Below are 20,735 nucleotides of genomic sequence, written 5' to 3'. Positions count from 1 at the left end.
GTAAAAGGGACGCTGCAAAGAACGTAAAGTAATTCCTACTGACGCCCTCGCCCCCCACCTCCCCCACCAGAAGGGAAGGACTGGAGGGATTGACGAAGTGAGGGAGGGTCTGGAGAGGAGTGTGTTTAGCAGAGCAGCTGAACCACACATCAAGGCAACTGACTATATACTTACATTTGGGATTGGGTGGGAGTACAGAAGAAATGCTTGAAATACTTAGATTCATACAAACACAGATACAAACATATACAGGGTGTTTCGAAATTAGAGGTCCCCCCCCCCCCCCCCTCCCCCCCCCCCCCCCACACAACAAATGGAATGTTATGAAGTTTTCTGCTATAGCCTATCGCCTAGTACATTATCATAAGTTTCTATTATTTTTCATTTTACATTTCTGGTATTTTCACACTGAGTGACGTACTTAGATACAGCCATGGTTAACGACTCAGAGGAAATCAGATGGATTGACCGAATCCGGGCTGTAACCTTCAGAGAGGCCAGGGATGCTGGCTTCCTGGACAGCTAAATACATTAAAATCGACCGTGTGTGGTTTGGTGGTTCATTTCTTAAAGATTGGGATGAAGCTGACTTTCTCCATGTTGCCGCATCAGATGAATTCTTCATTTACAAAGTCAGGAAGGCAAATCATAAAAATGACATCATTTGGGCTGCAAAGTTGGATGCTATCAGCGATGAAATGCGCTATCACCAAGTTGTGAAATTTCCTGAATGGTTGGGAATTTTTTTCTGTTTCACAGCCAAACGGTTAATGTGGATCATCAAAAAAAAACAAAAACAAAAACAAAAACAAAGGACAGTCATGGAATGGCAAATACTTCAGAGAAACTGTGCTTACTGGTGGAGTATTTCCTTTCCTCAAAGATCCTGAAAATGTGTTATCTGTTGAAGAAGTCACATTTTTTGCATGATAAGGCACCAAATTTTAAGACTCTTCACACAGGAGCTGCTTCGAAACTGGTATCTATTTCTTCTCGTCAAGTGAATTTCCAGGTAGCTCCCCCAACCTTAATGTGTGTGAAAACATTGGTAGTATCTTAAAGGATCGTGCTGAAGCGTGCCCAGTGAACTATGATGGTATACCAAGCCTCGACGACCTGTGAAGAGGTGACAGAGGTGCTCAGGGAAAAGGAGTTGAGTGCTGGCTTTTTTGTGATTTGCTGAAATCATATCCTTTAGAATGCAGGCTGTGGTACAGGCAGATGGAGGACACATATTAAAAACTCAGATGGGCTCTAATTTCGAAGTTTTGGGGCGCACCAAACAGTGCCTTTGTTAAGCCTATATGGAAGGTTAGAACAAACGTCTGTCCGTTATGAGTGACTGTGCAGGACTGAGGTCGATCCATGGTGTGGATGATTTGCATTGGGGGTAGTTCCCCCAAACAACAGAATAGAAAATTTAGGCCAAAGGCCAAGCACGGGGACCTATAAAGGTCATTCAGCGGTGAAAAGGAAATTGACGGGTGAAAGGACAGGGTGGAAAAAAAGATGGAAGAAAGAGAATATGAACGGAGACACAGCATAAGGAATAAAAGGATTGCCACTCGGGACCGAAGAGACGCTGCAAAAAACCTCAAGTAATGGCTGAAGTGCACCGCATGAAGTGCAATGACGGCACTAACCGCCCTAAGATAATTATTGTCCACAGATATGACAGAAATTCCACTTATACACAATTGTCGAAAATAAGCTAATTCTGGTTAGTTTGCTCATTTCTATTTTATCATCAATGTTAAATGATGTCCCTTTTTCCTCTTAGACGCTTTCAGTTAATAAACTTCAGTTCATTGGCGTTCAGATTACCAAACTTATGATAATGCCTTGAACCTGATAGAACCTAGAGCTCTCGTACATACTATATATATCATGGAAAAGCGCCATGGAAAACTGTTTCATGTACTAGTCTTATTTCATTGTAATCATCATCATCAGTGTGATCTTGCTTTACTATGCAAGTTCTTTACTATGTAAGTTGTATTCGCAAAACTGTTCAATACCAAAGTCGAAAGTCTTGATAACCTTTTAATATTCATAAGAGATATTCTCATCACTGCACACACACACACACACACACACACACACACACACACACACACACACACACACACACATATATATAGATATATATATATATATATAATTATATATTCATAAGAGATATTATTATCACTGCACACACACACACACACACACACACACACACACATATATATATATATATATATATATATATTTTGCATATATAATATATATAGTGAAGGACGATAGAGCACATAAATCAATGGACAAGCTGAAAAAGATATAGAAATTAAATAAGACAACTGCATAACAAAGTAGGACACAAAAACATTGGTCTACTACGATCTGTATTGCTGTGGACCACAAAATAACGGATGACAATGAAACAATCTAAAATACTTTGTAGATTTAAAAATTAAGCTTTAAAGAACATACTGAAGGTCGCGTAGACGTGATAATGATAAAGGGAAGAGGAAGGAAATATCTTTGGATATATCTTTCGCATAAACTCTGAGATGGAAATGGAGGAGAGAGAGAGAGAGAGAGAAGAGAGAGAGAGAGAGAGAGGAGAGTAGAGAGAGAGAGAGATTATATATTAGTTTTTACCAGAACACTGAGCTGATTAACAGCTCTCCTAGGGCTGGCCCGAAGGATTAGATATTTTACGTGGCTAAGAACCAATTGGTCACCTAGCAACGGGACCTACAGCTTATTGTGGGATCCGAACCACACTATATCGAGAAATAAATTTCTATCACCAGAAAATAAATTCCTCTGATTCCGCGTCGGCCGAGCCGGGACTCGAACTTCGGGCCACCGGATTGGCAGCCGAGCGCGAAAAAAACACTGGTCCAGCGAGGAACCTCTAAAGAAGAGAGAAGAAGAGAGAGAAGAGAGAGAGAGCAGAGAAGGACGCGGACGAGAGAGAGAGAGAGAGAGAGAGAGAGAGAGAGAGAGAGAGAGAGAATTTGGCATTATGCAAAAGCACTGGGGCAAATAAGGCCATTCAGCGCTGAAATGGAAATTGACAGTAAAAGTTTTGAAAGATGTTACAGGAAGAAAACCTCGCAGTTGCACTAAGAAACAACTGTTAGGAGTGTGTGGACAGTAAGATGGTAGAAAGAGAATATGAACGGAGGTACAGCAAAAGGAATGAAAGTAATTGCAGTTAGAGGCCGAAGGGACGCTGCAAAGAACCTTAAGTAAAATTGCACCGAATGAGGTGCACTGACGGCATTACGGAGAGAGAGAGAGAGAGGAGAAGAGAGAGAGAGACGAGGCAAAGTGAGAGGAGAGAGGGAAGAAGAGGACCTTGCATATTTCCTGGACAACTTGAAACCTCTGTTTGTATAAGACTGCAATCGTTCATGTTGTCCAAAAGTAGTCTGCCAGTACCAGTAAAAAATAAAATAATATATATGACTGGTAAAAATGATCTGTTACAACAGAATTCCATCTAATAAAAAAAATTCATAAAAACGCCAAAATATAGAAAGAAAGTACTATATTTCAGAGCCTGCTGTCTCTCTCTCTGTGGGTAGGTAAATAATGAGAAATCTTACAGAAAAGGAAAACCATATTTATACGAGAGATCCATCCATAGGTAAGCAGTTTTTTTTAGGTCACCCCCACTGATTACTCCTCTTTAATCTTCTTGAGCGTTGGTTGAAGGAAGATTTTATCTATGACATCCGAATCCCAGGCGCCCTTTGAGATATTCATTACCTGTCTTTGTTTAATCAAGGCTGCCTCTATCATATAGCTTTTGTATCAGCAATTGCTGCTATAAATTATACGTGACAAATTCCAGTTTATTCTGTAGTTATGGTTATCTATATGGTTAAGAATAGCTGAGCTCTGTTGTCCATACCTAACTGACTATTTATGTGTATTAATACAACATAAAACTCTGGGAAGTGATTTTCCTGTAAAACCAATGTAAGATTGGTCATAGTCCAGACATGGGATTTTGTATACCCCAGAATACTTGGGGCTTGTCTTATGTTGGATGTTAGTCAGGGATTTGGTTAAGGTATTTGGGTAGGTAAAGGCAAAAGGGTTAGAATTTCTGATTTCTGGGTCACCATCTTAATCGGTCCAGGTGAGGAACTTTTATTTTATTATTGGTCGTCTCTCTGGTCGTCTTGAAGGGATCAGTAGAAAATTATGCTTGCTTTATGAATCACTTTCTCAATTATATGGTCAGGATACCATAAAGACAAAAGCCGCTTACGAAATAGTTACCATATACAGAACACAAACGTCCTCACTTTCACACATTCACTACTTTACCTATCATGACATTCATATTAAGATGCACGTAGCCAGCAACCTATTTTCAAGAGCCTTAAGAATTTGTTCCCAGATTTCCTGGAAAAGGAATTTGAACTAATTCGTTAGCAGCTTTTGTCTTTAATGTATCCTGGGCATATAACTGAAAGAGTGATTCATAAAACAAACGTAATTTTCCACCAAACCCCTCAAGACGTGACCAGAGACACACCCAACAATAAAATAAAAATTCCTCACCTGGACAGGATAAGATGGTGACCCAGAGTCTCGGAAAATCTAACCCTTTTGCCTTTATCTACCCAAATGCCTTAGCCAAATCCCTGATTAACCTCCAACAAAACACAAGCCTCAAGTACCCTGGGATATACGAAATCTCATGGCTGGACTGCGCAATCTTACATTAGTTTTAGAGTAAAATGACTTCCCCAGAGATTAATACAACATAAAACGGCCAGTTAGGTTTAAACAAAAGCGCTTAGCTATTTCTAACTATATAAACAACCATAACCACAGAATAAACTGGAATTTGTCACGTATAATTTATAGCAGCAATTGCCGATACAAAAGCCATATGATAGAGGCGGCCTTGATAAACAAAAGACAGGTAATGAACATCTGAAAGGGCGCCTGGGATTCAGATGTCATTGAATAAAATCTTCCTTCAGCCAACGCTTAAGAGGATTAAAGAGGAATTATCAGTGGGGGTTGACCTAAAAACTGCTTACCTATGGATGAATCTCTTGCAACAAATACCGCCTTTTCTGTAACTTTTCCCAGTCTTTACCTACCTAAGGAGAGACAGCAGTCTCTGAAATATAGTACATTCTATATTTTGGCATTTTTATGGACTCATTTTATTATATAATACACACACACACATACATATATATAATTATGTATATGTTCGTTACCTCAAAATCTTAAATCTCCTTAGTTCTTCACCGATTGCTTTGAAATTTTGACACAACATTGCACATTGCATTCGAATACGTGCGTTTTTACAATGGGGTTTCATCCTACCTTGCCCCCCTCTGAAGGGGGTGGGGGTGAGAAGGGATTCCCTGAAACTGAGCTGGTTCTGCCCGTGAAACCGGGCTGGATATGCCTGTAGACTTTGTTACTTTAGAAATTTATCATACATAATTTCTGAATACATATGACTTATCATTTGGAAAAGAATACTATAGAATAAACATCAATGACATCAAAGAGGGTGGAGTTTGAGAAGGGGGTTGACAGAGAGAGAGAGAGAGAGAGAGAGAGAGAGAGAGAGAGAGAGAGAGAGAGTTGGTATTAGTGAGAAGAAAGAGGGGAAGAGACAGTGATGATTGGAGAAAGAGAGAGTAAGAGAAAGGAGGTTTCTCTTTTCTTTTTTTTCCATTTAACCAGACTGAGCCACAGCAACGTGTGGCTAGGTAGGCAGCTAAGTGTAATATATATAATATATATATATAATATATATAATATATATATATATATATATATATATATATATATATATTGTAGATACTTGAAGTTACATACATACACACCTTAATGCAACAGGTATAATCAAAGCCGACGACGTTTGGCCAGAATGAAAGAAAACTACAGAACGAAACTTAAGCCAGACAGACCGATTTTTCAAAGGAAAGGAGATTAAATCAATCGATTCAATTCTATACAAAGGGGATAAATGACCGGGCAAATATAAATCTAAATTGCAAAAAAGGCGGCAACATCAGAAATCAATAGAAGCTCATCCCACACTTGTTTACCTCTGGATAACCCTTGAATTAAAAATAAAAAAGGCACTTTCCATGGTTAAAGTAGACTTCATCAACCAGGAGTTTCTTATGAGCAGCTGTTATCCAAACATGACACAATACCTTTCGTTATTTCAACAAACAGTAGTAAAATGTCGTTAGATAAAAGGATTTACCCAAATGAAAAGTGCATTTTTATCTCGGTACAAAGCTATATTCCCACCCATTTTTTTTTTGTGGGAAGAGGAGCGTTTGCTCTCTCTCTATCTCTCTCTCTTCTCTCTCTCTATCTTCTCTCTCTCTCTCTCTCTCTCTCTCTCTGCATGTACGTGTGTTAATATGTTCTTGTGTGTTAAAGGAAAATGAAAAATTAATTAGCTTCCTTAGACACCAAGAGAGCAAAGGGAAAACAATAATCCTCGGATTCTGATCTCTCACTTCACTGCCTACCTCATAATCTCTTCCTGCCACTGTGTTTTCCCGTCTCTTACAACCTTTCTTCCTTAAGAGTCAGAAAGTCCTATGGCTGTCTTTGTGGCTGGTCCCCACCCTTCTGCCTTTACTGTCTCTTCTCGTGTTTTTCTGGCCTGGACTAAAGAAAGGTATTAAGAGTGGTCTCTTTACAAAAATACTTCCTCACGTCCTGCAAATACATGAACTCCGCGATGACAAACATTCAGGCGTGATCGAGAAAGAGAAACGTCTTGTGAAAAACATCATAACAACAACAACGCAAAAGAGGTTCATTAACAATGACTACGTTTTATATCTTGTGTTAGTTTCCTCCGGTAAGAATGAACAACAGCAGTGTTTACGAAACGAAAATTTGAATGACTACCTTCTATGTTCCTCCCCTTTTAAAAATCAAGTTGCTTAATAATATGTGGTGCTCATGTCTGCACTTGAATATCATGGGACATTTCTCATCCATAAAACTAAATCTTTATTAAATTTTGTGTTATTACATTTCGAGGAGAAAGTTAACAAAACGATGTGAATGTACTGCTACCTTGCCTCTGAGATAATGACTTCTTTTATCATGTCAGTGCTTAAAACCAGGCCCCCTTAAGGAGCGAACATTACAGTGTCTTTTTCGTTATTTCCTTCAGTAGTGGGGACTAAGCTTTGTTATATAAACTTCCTGAAAGACAAACGTAGTGTCATTTTGATGTGAGATGTCCGAGATGAACGCATCATAATGAGAATCTCACGGATAACCAACTCGCGCTAAGCACTTTTTAAAAGCTGTGACATGAATTCCTTCAAACTTCTTTACTTCGAAAACTGACCAGACACTGCATCAATGAATTTCTCAAGAGGAAACAGATCATAAAAAGGACAAAAACGATCACATAACCAAGGAATCCAGGCTCTACAGGTCCTACAGATGACTAAAAAATCACGCCTCTCAAACTCAAGAGCCCAATGTTCTAAAAAACTAACTATCCGTTGCATCACTCACGAAATCAAGAACCACAGAGCCTTAAGAGAACCAAACACCTCACAGCACTCATTAACTCCTATGGATAACAAAACATCCTCATTTACTAACGTAAAAGGGGCCCAAGGCCCCTAAAAAACCATAATCCTTCGCTAACTTAACTCAAGAAGCCCAGTTACTGGATATGAGTAACAAAACCTTAGTTGAAAGGCCAATAAGCATGCATTTGGCAAAATTTAAAAATATAACCTTTGCAACCATATGGAAAACCGTGGACAAACTTAAATGTGGTACTGCTACATCTTAAATAAAATGCTGGCCAAGACTTAGGGTAACCTCTAGAATAAAAACCTATGAAACCCTGGTTAATTCATGCTTTTTATTAACACTTGTTTATTTGAACAATGAAGTTGGATAATAAGCGCCTCATGGTTATCCCAGATAATTGCTACATTAAAATCTCTAATTAGTTATGAAGTAGTTTTACGAAACACTTAAGAAATGAAACGAGTGAATGGATTAAGAGGTTTACGAAAAGTACATGTAAAAATTAAAATTTAATGATAATCAACAACAACAAAAGGAATAGTTTTCCTACCTTGTATTGAAGAGTATTACAAAAGAGCATTACAATTTCAACGAAGCATATTTCCCCCTTACCTGAAATAAAAAAAAAGGACACTTTCAAGGCAACAAAATTGATTACACACTATTATATATATATATATTATATATATATATATATAATATATATATACATATATAAATATACACATATACTATATATAATGTCATATCACATTACCGTGATTCATATACATACATCGAGCTACAAATGTCCTTCAATATCTAATTCGCTCTACCTTGGAATTATTATTTTCATACATGTTAACTACAGGGGAACTTTTTTACTCGTGTTGTCAAAGGTTTCACTGTGCGTCCTGAATTTGTTGGTTCGATGGTTCGCGCCCATGAGCTGACGAACTTCTTATCAAAAATCCCCTTCATTAAACTATGAAAATATATTAATTCCGAGTAGAGCGAATTAAATATCAAAGGACATTGTAGCTCGATATATATATATATATATATATATATATATATACCCTATATTCCTATATATATATATACATATATATATATATATACAGTAGACCCTTGACTCACGAACACAATCCGTTCTAGACTTGGTCGTGTTCCAAATTGTTCGTTGACTCGGAGCTATTAGTTCCCCATAAGGTTTTAATGGGAATAACTATTAATGGTTCTCGACCCTACGAACCAATATATATTATGTATATTTTGCCTTGATTTTACACAGATAATGTAAAAGTCAGTGTAAGAAAAACCTTAATATATCTAATAATAATAATTTAAAATGGTAAACTAACACTATAAAAACGTTTGTAAAGTGAACACTTACTATGACTGGCGAGACTTCTGACTTGACGGACAAGAGAAGAGGAGGGTGGTGGGTGGGGAGGAGGTTATTGTGCGGAAGGAGACCCTCCCCCATCCAGGTCGGGGAGATCTCGTTCGGAGATTCAACTCTTCTATTTTGTTTTTTTGGTGAACGTTTAATCACAAACTTATCCAATGTCTGTTGCCTTTTCCTTCCTTGCATAACTTTTCTGAAATGGCTCATTAAATTTTCATTGAGCATATTCATGATCCTGTTCGTAACAATTTTGTCCGGATGATACAATTCAAGGAAGCACTGGACATCATTCCACTTTTCCCAATGCGGCTTTTATCACATCACTGGCTGACATCTGTAACTTCCTACCCAGCCTCTTCTCGTCAGTTGATTGCTCCGAGCAAAGTTGCTCCTGCTGCTCTTTTTGTGGAGTTTAACAAGTTCGTCAGCAGTCAAATCTTCTGAATGTTCAGCGACCAATTCTTCACATCTTCGTCGTTGACTTGTAGACCCATACTGTTGCCCATGGACACAATTTCTTGCACAATCTCTGCATCGAAGCCCTCAAAGTCACGGACAGTTACGCACTGGGGCCAAAGTTTCCGCCACGCAGAATTTAATGTGCGGGTACGTAACTTCAGTCCATGCGTTATCAATGAGGTTATGCAGTGAAAAACATTAAAGTGCTTCTTCCAAAATTCTTTTAAGGTTAATTTTGTCTCTTCAGTTACACGGAAGCATCTGGAGAAGAGCGCCTTCATATATAATTTCTTAAAATTGCTAATGACTTGTTGGTCCATGGGCTGGAGAACAGAGGTCGTGTTGGGTGGAAGGAACTTGAACTGAATGAAGTCATGTTCACTGCAGTCAGCCAAGTACGAAGGGTGTGCCGGGGCATTATCCATGATCAGAAGGCACCGCAGGGGTAGCCTTGTTCTTCTCTGTTAGTGGTACTGACTCACGGTCGGCGCAAACACTTCATCAATCCACTCCATAAAAAAGTTCCGTGTCACCCATGCTTTTGTATTGGCCCTCCACATTACAGGCAGTCTGGCCTTATTTACGTTGTGCTGCTTAAAGGCACGCGGGTTATTTGAATGGTAGACAAGTAGCGGCTTTAGTTTCAAGTCGCCACTTGCGTTTGAGCATAACAAAAGCGTAAGCCTATCCTTCATTGGCTTGTGGCCTGGGAGCGCCTTCTCTTCTTGGGTGATAAATGTCCTGTTGGGCATCTTCTTCCAGAAGAGGCCCGTTTCATCACAATTGAAAATCTGTTGAGCGCGTATCCTTCGGCCTCCACGAACTCGGCAAACTCAGTCACGAATGCCTCAGCAGCAGCCTTGGTCTGCGCTAGCAGCCTCACCATGGCCTAATTACAGAGTGAATTCCAGTTCTTTTCTTGAAGTTATCAAACCACCCTTTACTAGCCTTAAAAATCATCTGGCGTGGCACTAGTTAGAAGGAGTTTCCTTCAGCAAACTCTGATACACTTGCCGAGCTTTCTCGCAGATGATCGGCTCGTTTACACTATCACTTGCCATCTGTTTCTCATGTACCCACTTCAAAAATTATTTTTTCTGCCTCTTCGAGGGTTTGCTATCTCATCTTGGTTAGTACTGTCACTCCCTTCGCAACATTTGCTTCTTTAATGGCATCCTTGTTTTTCAAAATTGTCGAATTTGTCGACTTGGCCATCTTGTACTCACTTGCGATATCGGTCACGCGAACACCACGTTCAAAGTTTTCTTTTATAATTTTCTTTCTTTATTTCAATGGTTATCTTCCTCTGCACCCTCTTCTCACCATCACTCTTCACTTTCTTACTTTCACCACCACTCTTCACTTCTTAGGGCCCATTATGAAGAAAATCACAAGTTTTAGCGCAAAAAAATGCTAAGCGAATTGACGAACGTCTTGTACACAATGAGATGAGACAAAGAGCGATGCGTGGGTGACGCCGGGTGCGTGGGCGGCTGGAGGATGGCTGTTCCCATGGCAACTCAAACGCTCTCACGTGTGCTGGGCGATTTCGCGCATTTTTCAATGTGTGTCTAAAAATTAGTTTGTGAAACAAAGTGAATTGTTATTTTCCAGAAATTTCCAGCATTTTTCAAATGTTCATGTCTCAAAATTAGTTCATGACCCAAACAGAATTTTTATTTTCCGCATTTTTTTTTGTTCGTATCTCAAAGTTAGTTCGTAGGTCAAGGGTAAAATTTTACCTATAATTTTGGTCGGGGATCGAGTTGTACGTGGGTCAATGCGTTCGTGAGTCAAGGGTCTACTGTATATATATATATATATATATATATATATATATATATATATATATATATATATATATATATATATATATATATATATTATATATATATATATATATATATATATATACTACATACAGTAAGTCTGGCAAAACACTTTCATTGTTTATTTTTTTCAATATTTATTTTATGTTAGCTTTTTTATCTGTTATTTTACAGAGTTATGGCAGTGCTTTGTAGTTTTTCTTTTTCTTTTAGCTCAATGACAAAACTATATTCTTATATTGGTTTTCAACATTATTTTAGCATCCACATTTTTAATATTGAAAAAATTAATTCTAAATATAGCCCTGACAATGGAAAAGGATTTCCGAAACGTAGGTGAAAATACAAAGAAGAAATATCTCCAGGCTTCTTGCTGTCCTGTTTATATTATATTATATTATATTATATTATATATATTATTATTATATTATACATACATACATACATACACACACACATTATATATATATATATATATATATATATATATATATATATATATATATGTGTGTGTGTGTGTGTGTGTGTGTGTGCATATATATATATATATATATATATAATATATTTTATATATATATATATATACCTATATAATATATATATATATATATACCCGGCTCCCAGCTAGAACCCTGGCAAGCGGGGCAACCGTAGACCGGCATTGTTTGAAAACTGTAATAGTTATTTTTCATCGTAGCCAACTAATATTAAAGATCTTAGCACGGCCGGATATTCAGATCAAAGCAGCACCCGGGAAATAACCCTCCCCTAATATCTTTATTTTTTATAGCAGAAGAATAGTAGCGCATATTGGGGATCCTCGTGAAAAGTTCCATCAAAATGTTTTTTTTTTTCTCTCTCTGCGAATAATAATGCATTAGTTAGCATGTGGAGGATCCTGATCAAACGGAACACGGCTAACACCATCCCCTATAAAATCTACCATATATGGTCTGACTTAAGTTCAATTCGGTCCAGTAGTTTCGCCGTCTATAGCAAACAGATAAACGCACAAATGATCTTCAATAATTAAATATGACACTTAACATGCTTCTCGTGTACATCCATACATATATTAAAAGTTATCTCGTTCGGCATAGAATGACAAACAATAACTCTAATTAAAGGAAAGTTTCAAACACTGCATAGCCTGTGTGTAGCATGCTTATTTCTCACGAATCGACAATACTGAACATCAAGGAAGGTTTACGGCAATCAAAATAAACATTATTTCATTACCTTTTATCGTCACCAGGGCCGATGTTGCCACTTTTCCCACCATTATTTGGAGTTTCTTGAGACATCTGAAAAAAAAGAAGATAGAACTTAAAAGAAGCATTGCCAAATTTAAGCAAATGATTAGGTTCTCACATTCCACTTATTTCTAGTTTCACATGTGTTGCATTTATAATTCTCAATGAAAAAGTCTCTATTTGCATGTAAAAAACCAATTCGAACTATGTAACTCCTGAGGCTGAGGAAAAGGGACTCGAGAACCATGGTGGGACAGGAACTGGTACGTAACTAGCTCTAGGATAATATGAACCAAGGCTGAGGGGACTTACTGGTCAATCACTGAGACAATTGGCACTTGATGACGTAAAAATATAGAATCAAAGTCATGTCAAGGTCAGAATCCACAGAAAAGAAACAATCCCAATCCCGTAGACTGTGGTTGAAGAGTGAATGAAACATCGTGGCTCTAAATAATTTCCCAAATTTACCTGTGGGGTCCCTTCAATTCCCAAAATTACCTTTGGGTCCCTTCAATTCCAAAAATTACTTTTGGGGTCCTTTCGATTCCAAAAATTACCTTTGGGGTCATTTCGATTCCAAAAATTACATTTGGGGTCCTTTCAATTCCAAAAATTACTTTTGGGTCCTTTCAATTCCAAAAATTACTTTTGGGATCCTTTCAATTCCTAAAATTACCTTTAGGGTCCTTTCAATTCTAAAAATTATTTGTGGGGTTCTTTCAATTTCAAAAATTACCTTTAGAGTCCTTTCAATTCCTAAAATTACTTATGAGGTCCTTTCAATTCCCAAATTACCTGGTGAGTCCATTCTCTCCAAAAATTACCTTTGGGGTCCTCAATTTCAATTCCAAAAATTACCTGTGGAGTCCATTCATTCCTAAAATTTACATTTGGGGTTCTTTCAATTCCAAAAATTATCTGTAGGGTCCTTCAATTCCCAAAATTAACCTTTGGGTCCTTTCAATTCCAAAAATTACATTTGGGTCCTTTCAATTCCAAAAATTACCTTTAGGGTCCTTTCAATTCCAAAATTACCTGTGGGGTCCTTTCAATTCCCAAAGTTACCTATGGGTCCTGTCATTCCCAAATTACCTTTGGATTCTTTCAATTTCCAAAATTACCTTTGGGTCATTTCAATTCCCAAAATTACCTGTGGGGAGGGTTTCAATCAATTCCTAAAATTGCCTTTGGGGGGCCTTCCAATTCCAAAATTTACCTTTGGGTCCTTTCAAATCCCAAATTACCTTTTTGGTCCTTTCAATTCGTAAAATTACTTTGGGGTCCTTTCAATTCCTAAAATTACGTTTGGAGTTCTTTCAATTCCTAAAATTACTTATGGGGTTCTTTCAATCCCTAAAATTACTTTTGGGACTCTTTCAATTCTTAAAATTACCTTTGGGGTTCTTTCAATTCCTAAAAATTACCTTTGAGGTCCTTTCAATTCCCAAAATTACTTGTGGGTTCCCTTTTCAATACCAAAAGTTACCTTTGGGTCCTTTCAATTTCCTAAAATTTTACCTTAGGGTCCTTTCAATTCCAAAATTTACCTTTGGGTCCATTCCAATTCCAAAAAATTACATTTTGGGTCCTTTCAATTCCAAAAAATTACCTTTGGTTCCTTTCAATTCCAAAAATTATCTGTGGGATTTTTTCAACCCCAAAAATTACCTTTGGGTCCTTTCAATTTCCAGAATTCCTTTTGGGTCCTTTCAATTCCAAAAGTTACCTTTGAGGTCCTTTAAATTCCAAAAATTACCTTTGGGGTCCTTCCAATTCTAAAAATTACATTTGGGTCCTTTCAAGTCCAAAAAATTACCTTTGGTTCCTTTCAACTTCAAAAATTACCTGTAGGGTCCTTTCAATTCCAAAAATTACCTTTGGGGTCCTTCCAATTCCCCAAAATTTCATTTGGGTCCTTTCAATTCCAAAAAATTACCTTTGGTTCCTTTCAATTCCAAAAATTATCTGTGGGATTCTTTCAATCCCAAAAATTACCTTTGGGTTCTTTCTATTTCCAGAATTCCCTTTGGGTCCTTTCAATTCCAAAAATTACCTTTGGGTCCTTTCAATTCCTAAAATTACCTTTGGTCCTTTCAATTCCTAAAATTTCCTTTGAGGTCCTTTCAATTCCTATAATTACCTGTTGGGTTATTTTAAATTCCAAAAATTACCTTTGGGGTTCTTCCAATTGCCAAAATTAATTTTTGGATCCTTTCAATTCCCGAAAAATTTCTTTTTGGGGTTCTTATTCAATTCCAAATTACCTTTGGGTCCCTTTACATTCCAAAAATTACCTTTGCGCGGTTCTTTCAATTCCAAAACTTATCTGTGGGGTTCTTTCAGTTTCCAAAAATTACCTTTGGGTCCTTTCAATTCCTAAAATTACCTTAGGGTTCTTTCATTTTCCAAAAAAATTATCTTAGGGTCCTTTTTTCCATTCAAAAAATAACTTTTTGGGGTCCTTCAATTCCCCAAAATTATCTGTTTTCGTCATTTCAATTCCAAAAAGTTTAATCATGACTTGCAAATTCCCAAAATACCTATTGATTTGCAAATTCTAAAATACCAATGGGTTTCCAAATTCCCCAAAATTACCTTTGAATCCTTTGAATTGCCTCAAAATTAATCATGGATCTAGTAAATTCCCATAAATATCAGTGAATATTAAAAATTCCCAAAATTACCTATTGTCCTTTGGTTTGATTAAAAATACCATAAAAATAAAATAAATAAACATCTATGGATCTTGAAGATTCTCAAATTATACTGTGGGTCCTTTGGGATTCCCAAAATTTATCCTGTGGATTGGATCCCAAAGCTAACTCTGAATCTCATATTTCCAAAACTACTGGTTGGACTTAGGATTCCAAAACTACCTGTTGTAACTTAGGATTCCCAAAACTTACCTGTTTGGTAATTAGGATTCCCAAAATCCATTGTCCCCTGGATTCCCAAAATTGGACCTTGGTGGCTCCTGGATTCCCAAAATTACCAAATTGCTTGGTCTCCTCCTGGATTCCCAAAATTACCCTTGGTCTCCTGGATTCCCAAAATTACCTTGGTCCCCTGGATTCCCAAAATTACCTTGGTCCCCTGGATTCCCAAAATTACCTTGGTCCCCTGGATTCCCAAAATTACCTTGGTCTCCTGGATTCCCAAAATTACCTTGGTCCCCTGGATTCCCAAAATTAACTTTGGTTCCCTGGATTCCAAAATTCACTTGTGGATCTTTTCAATTCCCAAAATACCTGTGGGTCCTTTGGATTCCCACAAGTAACTTAGGTCCTCTGGATTCCCAAATTACCTATGTACCTTGTAAATTCCCAAAATTATCTGTGGATCTTGCAAATTCCACAAATTAACTGTAAGGCCTTAGTATTCCCAAACCTACCTCTGGGTCTTGCGAACTCCTAAAATTACCAGTGGGTCCTTTGCATTCCCAAATTTTTACCTGATAATCTTGCAAATTCCTAAAATTTCCTGTAGGCCCTTTGTATTCACACTACTATGGGTCCTTGCAAACTCCTATAGTCACCTGTGAGTCCTTTTGGACTCCCGAAATTACCTGTAGATCTTGCAAAAATTCAAAAAATGATTCTGCCGGCTTTGGATTCCAAAAATGACCTATTGGTCCTTTGAATTCCCAAATTTACCTGTGGGTCCTTTGGATTCCCAAATTTACCTGTGGGTCCTTTGGATTCCTAAATTTACGTGTGGATCTTGCAATTTCACATATTTGCTAGTGGGTCCTTTGGATTCCCAAAATTACCTGTGGGTCCTGTGGATCTTGCAAATTCAAGCAATTACCAGTGGTTCCTATGGATTCAAAAACTAATCTGTGGATCTTGCAAATTCCCGAAATTACCTGTGGGTCCTTTGCTTTCCCAAAGTTACCTGCGATTCCTTTGGATTCCCAAAATGACATGTGGGTCCTTTGGATTCCCCCAAAGCTACTTGTTTATCTCACACATTCCCTAAATTAACTGCAGGTCCTTTGTATTCAACACCTACCTACGAATCCTGCAAATTCCTTAAATTACCTGTGGGTCCTTTGGATTCCGAAAATGACCTGTTGGTCCTCTGGATTCCCAAACCTACCTGTGGATCTCAGAACTTCCCGGAATGACCTGCGAGTCCTTTGGATTCCAAAACCTACTAATGCATCTGGCAAATTGATAAAATTACCTGTGGGTCCTTTGAGAGCAGCAGCGGCGACTCTACGGCTAACTGATCCTTGGTGGACCTTCTGGATGGCCTTTAGTGCTTTTTTTTTTCTCGGCTTTCTTACGCTCTCTTTCGGCTTTCACTCGTTCCTTTTCGTCTATCTTTTGACGCTCCTTTTTTTTCCCTTTTCTTCATAAACCGCCGGGCAGTTGGGCTAACTCTTGCTCTCCTCATACCTAGCAATCCTGTAATAAAAAAAATATATGCCATGCAATTACATACTCTTTACGATGACAAACACTTAAAATTGAAATTACTCTGACCACAATAGAGGAATGACAATTTTCACAACCTTCCTCAGATCTCCAATCTCTGTTAATTTGGAAAAAAAGAGGAATGACGTACCTGATAATCAGACGCAATGACTAGAGAGGTAATAAAAAACATAAAAAATAATATCAATAAAGAATAGGACGGGGCAAAATAATATTTATAACTACAAACTTTCTCATGCCTTATATGTCCATCGCTTGATAAAAAATGTGAATCTAGTGTGTCGTGAAAACAGATATACTTGACGTGACAGAGATCGTAAATTATTAGTGAAGTTATTTTCATTTACCGGATCAAGTCTTTACTCTTGTTACCTGATGGCAATTGAGGTTTTAATTCAGAAATGATAAATATTGATCTCCATATCGATACACAAAAAATATAAAATTATGCAAAATTTAACTTAAATATTAAAAACCTGTCCATCAACAACGGATAGCATATTTCAGAAAGAACAACAGCAGCAATAATCTAAAATCACAAAATTCTGAAGTCTAACAATCTTTTATTTAAAAAAACGATCAAACGTGAATTTTCCTAACTGAATTCAGTAAAGACAAATTATGCAATTACAATGATACAGTGTTTAATTTTACTGAATTTACTTTTATGCAGAGTATCTTATCTTTCGCTTTAACTTGTCTATAACCTTAGCTTCAATACTTGTCCCTTCAGCTGCAGGAACTTACACTAGGTTTTTTCAAGGCGGTCTAGACCAGATAGGAGTATAGGTAGTATACCTTTGCCAAGACCACTCAAAAGGCATGAAATGGACCAATACTGAATATGGAATGTAGTGGTACTCGAGCCATTCTTGCTTTGCATTTTTTTTTTTTTTCCCTTAGTTGCATGTTTAGATTTCCTTGAGAATCAGGTAATATACAGACCGTGATTACTCTAAGGAACATTACAGCCATTTTATTCAAATATATAACTAGGTCCATTTTTTCAGAACTCATATATTCACGATAATAAATCATCTCGGTGTAATTAGTGTTTGTTCTTTTCCGAAAGTAATGCATAATCATCCAATTACATTTTAAGGTTTGGACATGCATACACCGATGTTATAAAAACCCTGTACGTACATACAGCCATGCATCCGTTAAATACACATATTGAATTAACTCCTTCCAGCGGATGCAACAGTTTTCTAGTTTCTTTACTTCCGTTTTGTTATATTCACATGTGCAGTAAGACAGCAACAACAACAACAAAAAACACATATGGAGAATGTCCGCCCATAATTATACCTGGCAATTGATGCAGGACTGAAATTCAACATTCATCTTTATAACAGACTTGGACCTCTGATGGAATAGCAAACCATTACCTTGTGTCTGTGGTAACAAATTCCCCATGAGAATTATTCTTAAAAAATAAGATACATTGTGGGCGTTATGAGAGGAGTGAAGAAAGTTACCGCCTCAAATTCAAAGAAAACTAGGGACGATAAAGAAAACGATACCAGAGTCGGTAACGAAATCACCTTTTCCGTTCTGATGATACCATCCATAAAACCCCTGTTATACATACTATAAAATAATACTTCATCATCTACCTATTAGTCGTTCAGATACTACACTCACGATGTAAACACTGTAATCATTCACAATTGTAAAGATTAGACCCGCTGATATTTTTAGAATTCACATAAAGGTTCATTTCCGTTTATGATGTCGACTGTTGATAGGCTCTTGTTTTATTTGTCTTTTCTATTTGTTATCGATCTCCGTCTTCCCATTTCAGCACAGACTATTTAGCGTCACGTGTTTTTCTTCCAAACCTATTCTATATTAACGTACCAACAATGTCTCGCTCCATTTGTTTTTTCTAACGAAAATAAGTAGTCTTCCGAGGACCGACCTCAAATTAGTTTTCACGTTTAAGGCCCTTCCTAATCATTGTGGTAGGTAACATACAGTTGCCTTTGCAATCCTCATTTTCATTTGCTAGATTCTGCGGCATCTATTTCCTCGCTGAAATTCAATCTCGGGGATCAGTGTACTGGAGAGAAATACAAAATGAGAAAGACAGGGAAGGAGTTCGATTATGACATTTAATGGAATGTTTTGAAAATCTTGCATCAAAAGTCTTTTCAATCGATCTCAAGAGACAAATAGTTAACAAGGATGAGGGTTCAAAATATTACATCTCCCTTTAATTATGTTGGCGAAGGTTTTACAGTTTTACTCATCGAGATGTTTTTTTATTAACGTTCGTTGTTTTGATTACCTTTACGAAACAATTTAAATCACACTTTATCACGATAGGGAAGGTCAAGATGACCAGACGAGCTTAACTTCACGTATGAGTCAATAATTAAATACTCTTCCACAGCTCACGAGATGAAATGAACATCTGCTATCTCATTGCCGTCAACTGTAATCTAAAGAACACTGCCTAGTAAACTAAATACACTCGCCATAAAGTACCTACTCATAATTCTACCTTACAGTTACGCCTTGCCACATATTATGCTCATCTATATCCTGCAGGTAAATTTGTATACTGAACATCCACTTCTGGGAGCCCACAATTGCTACTGTTTCTCCTGATATTGCTACTGTTTCTCCTGATATTCCCCTCGAGTAGGTTTCCTTCACGTGGTGAGGGGGTAAGGGATTCTGCCTTCAAGTTTGCGAAGGCCGAATCCTGACGGAACGCCTACAAAACTTTTGGCATTAATTTGCGTGGACATTTCCACTTTCAAAAAATTTTTCTGCTTGGGTGAGTCTGGGAGGGGTTCGTGGTTTGGAGGGGGTTTGCATTCGAAGCTAATTGTGGTAGTTGTGGTGGTGAGTCGCCACCCAATACGGTTTGGACCCAAGAGATGGTGATGGGATTTTCCCATTGTTATCTTAAGGGCGGAACCATCTCCAGGGATCAGCCCATCGGAATCCAGGGGGGGCTGGTTTTTGGGATGGGACTCCTGGCTTTTGTCCGGAAGCCCACCAATATGTTTGGAGTGGGGAGTCTGTCCCCATTAGTGGGGGTAGAACTCCCAGCAGGCAGATTGGCTTATACCTGGGCCACTGCAAGCATATTGGTGCTATCCCGAAAGGGTAGGGTATGGGGCAGACCGTGGGGAAGCAACTTCTACGTGTGCCATTGGTTGGAGAATGTCCGGACCCTGTCTAGTCCGCGATACCTTGTTGGTCTTCCCAAGCAGTTGTTGTGTGTGTGTGTGTGTATATTCCCCCCCCCCCCCTTTTTTTTTCCTTCAAACTAACATGGATAATATGTCTAGTACATTGTCCCCTGGATCCCCCGACTCTTTGGCACCTGTTTGACAACCTTAGGCTTGGATAAGGACCTCCCTTTGCCATCCCCAACCTCCTCCAATGAAAACATCAAAGATTCTTTGATTGTTACTACAAGCCCTTATGTAGTTCAGAACAGAGGAAAGAATAGCAGATTTAATAATAGAAATAAGAATGCTAATCCTGATATTGGAATTTTACTTGGATCTCAAGAACCTGAGACTTATAATAAATACCTTTCTCTTGATCTCGACAAAAGCATAAAGAACTGAATATATTTGATGTCCATAGAGATATTGTAAAAGCTTGGCATTGGCAGAGAACCAAAGATAGCCTCTCAAGGTGAAGGAAGCTTACTTGTGGAAGTTTCATCACCAGATGAAGTAGAAAATTACTGTCTATTAGTGCTGTAGAAGGAAGCACAGCAAAATGCACTCCTACAAAACAATGAATCAGTCTAAAGGAGTAGTGTATA

General features: G+C 37.8%; 1 protein-coding gene across 1 annotated transcript in view; it reads right to left on the bottom strand.

Moving 5' to 3' along the window:
• The window catches only part of LOC135217483 (uncharacterized), an 817,028-nt gene extending 800,201 nt beyond the window's left edge, over positions 1-16,827 (bottom strand). The window contains exons 1-2 of the mRNA XM_064253402.1: positions 16,686-16,827; positions 12,484-12,548 (exon numbers count right to left, since the gene is read on the bottom strand). Of these exons, the coding sequence (XP_064109472.1) occupies positions 12,484-12,548 (65 nt within the window). The 5' untranslated portion in view covers positions 16,686-16,827. The remainder of the gene's footprint in view (positions 1-12,483; positions 12,549-16,685) is intronic.
• Positions 16,828-20,735: the final 3,908 nt, after the last annotated feature.

The sequence above is a fragment of the Macrobrachium nipponense genome, chromosome 7 (assembly GCF_015104395.2).
Source record: "Macrobrachium nipponense isolate FS-2020 chromosome 7, ASM1510439v2, whole genome shotgun sequence".
NCBI lineage: Eukaryota > Metazoa > Arthropoda > Malacostraca > Decapoda > Palaemonidae > Macrobrachium > Macrobrachium nipponense.
Note: the sequence above shows the minus strand (reverse complement) of the source record. Positions and strands in the feature narration are given on the sequence as shown.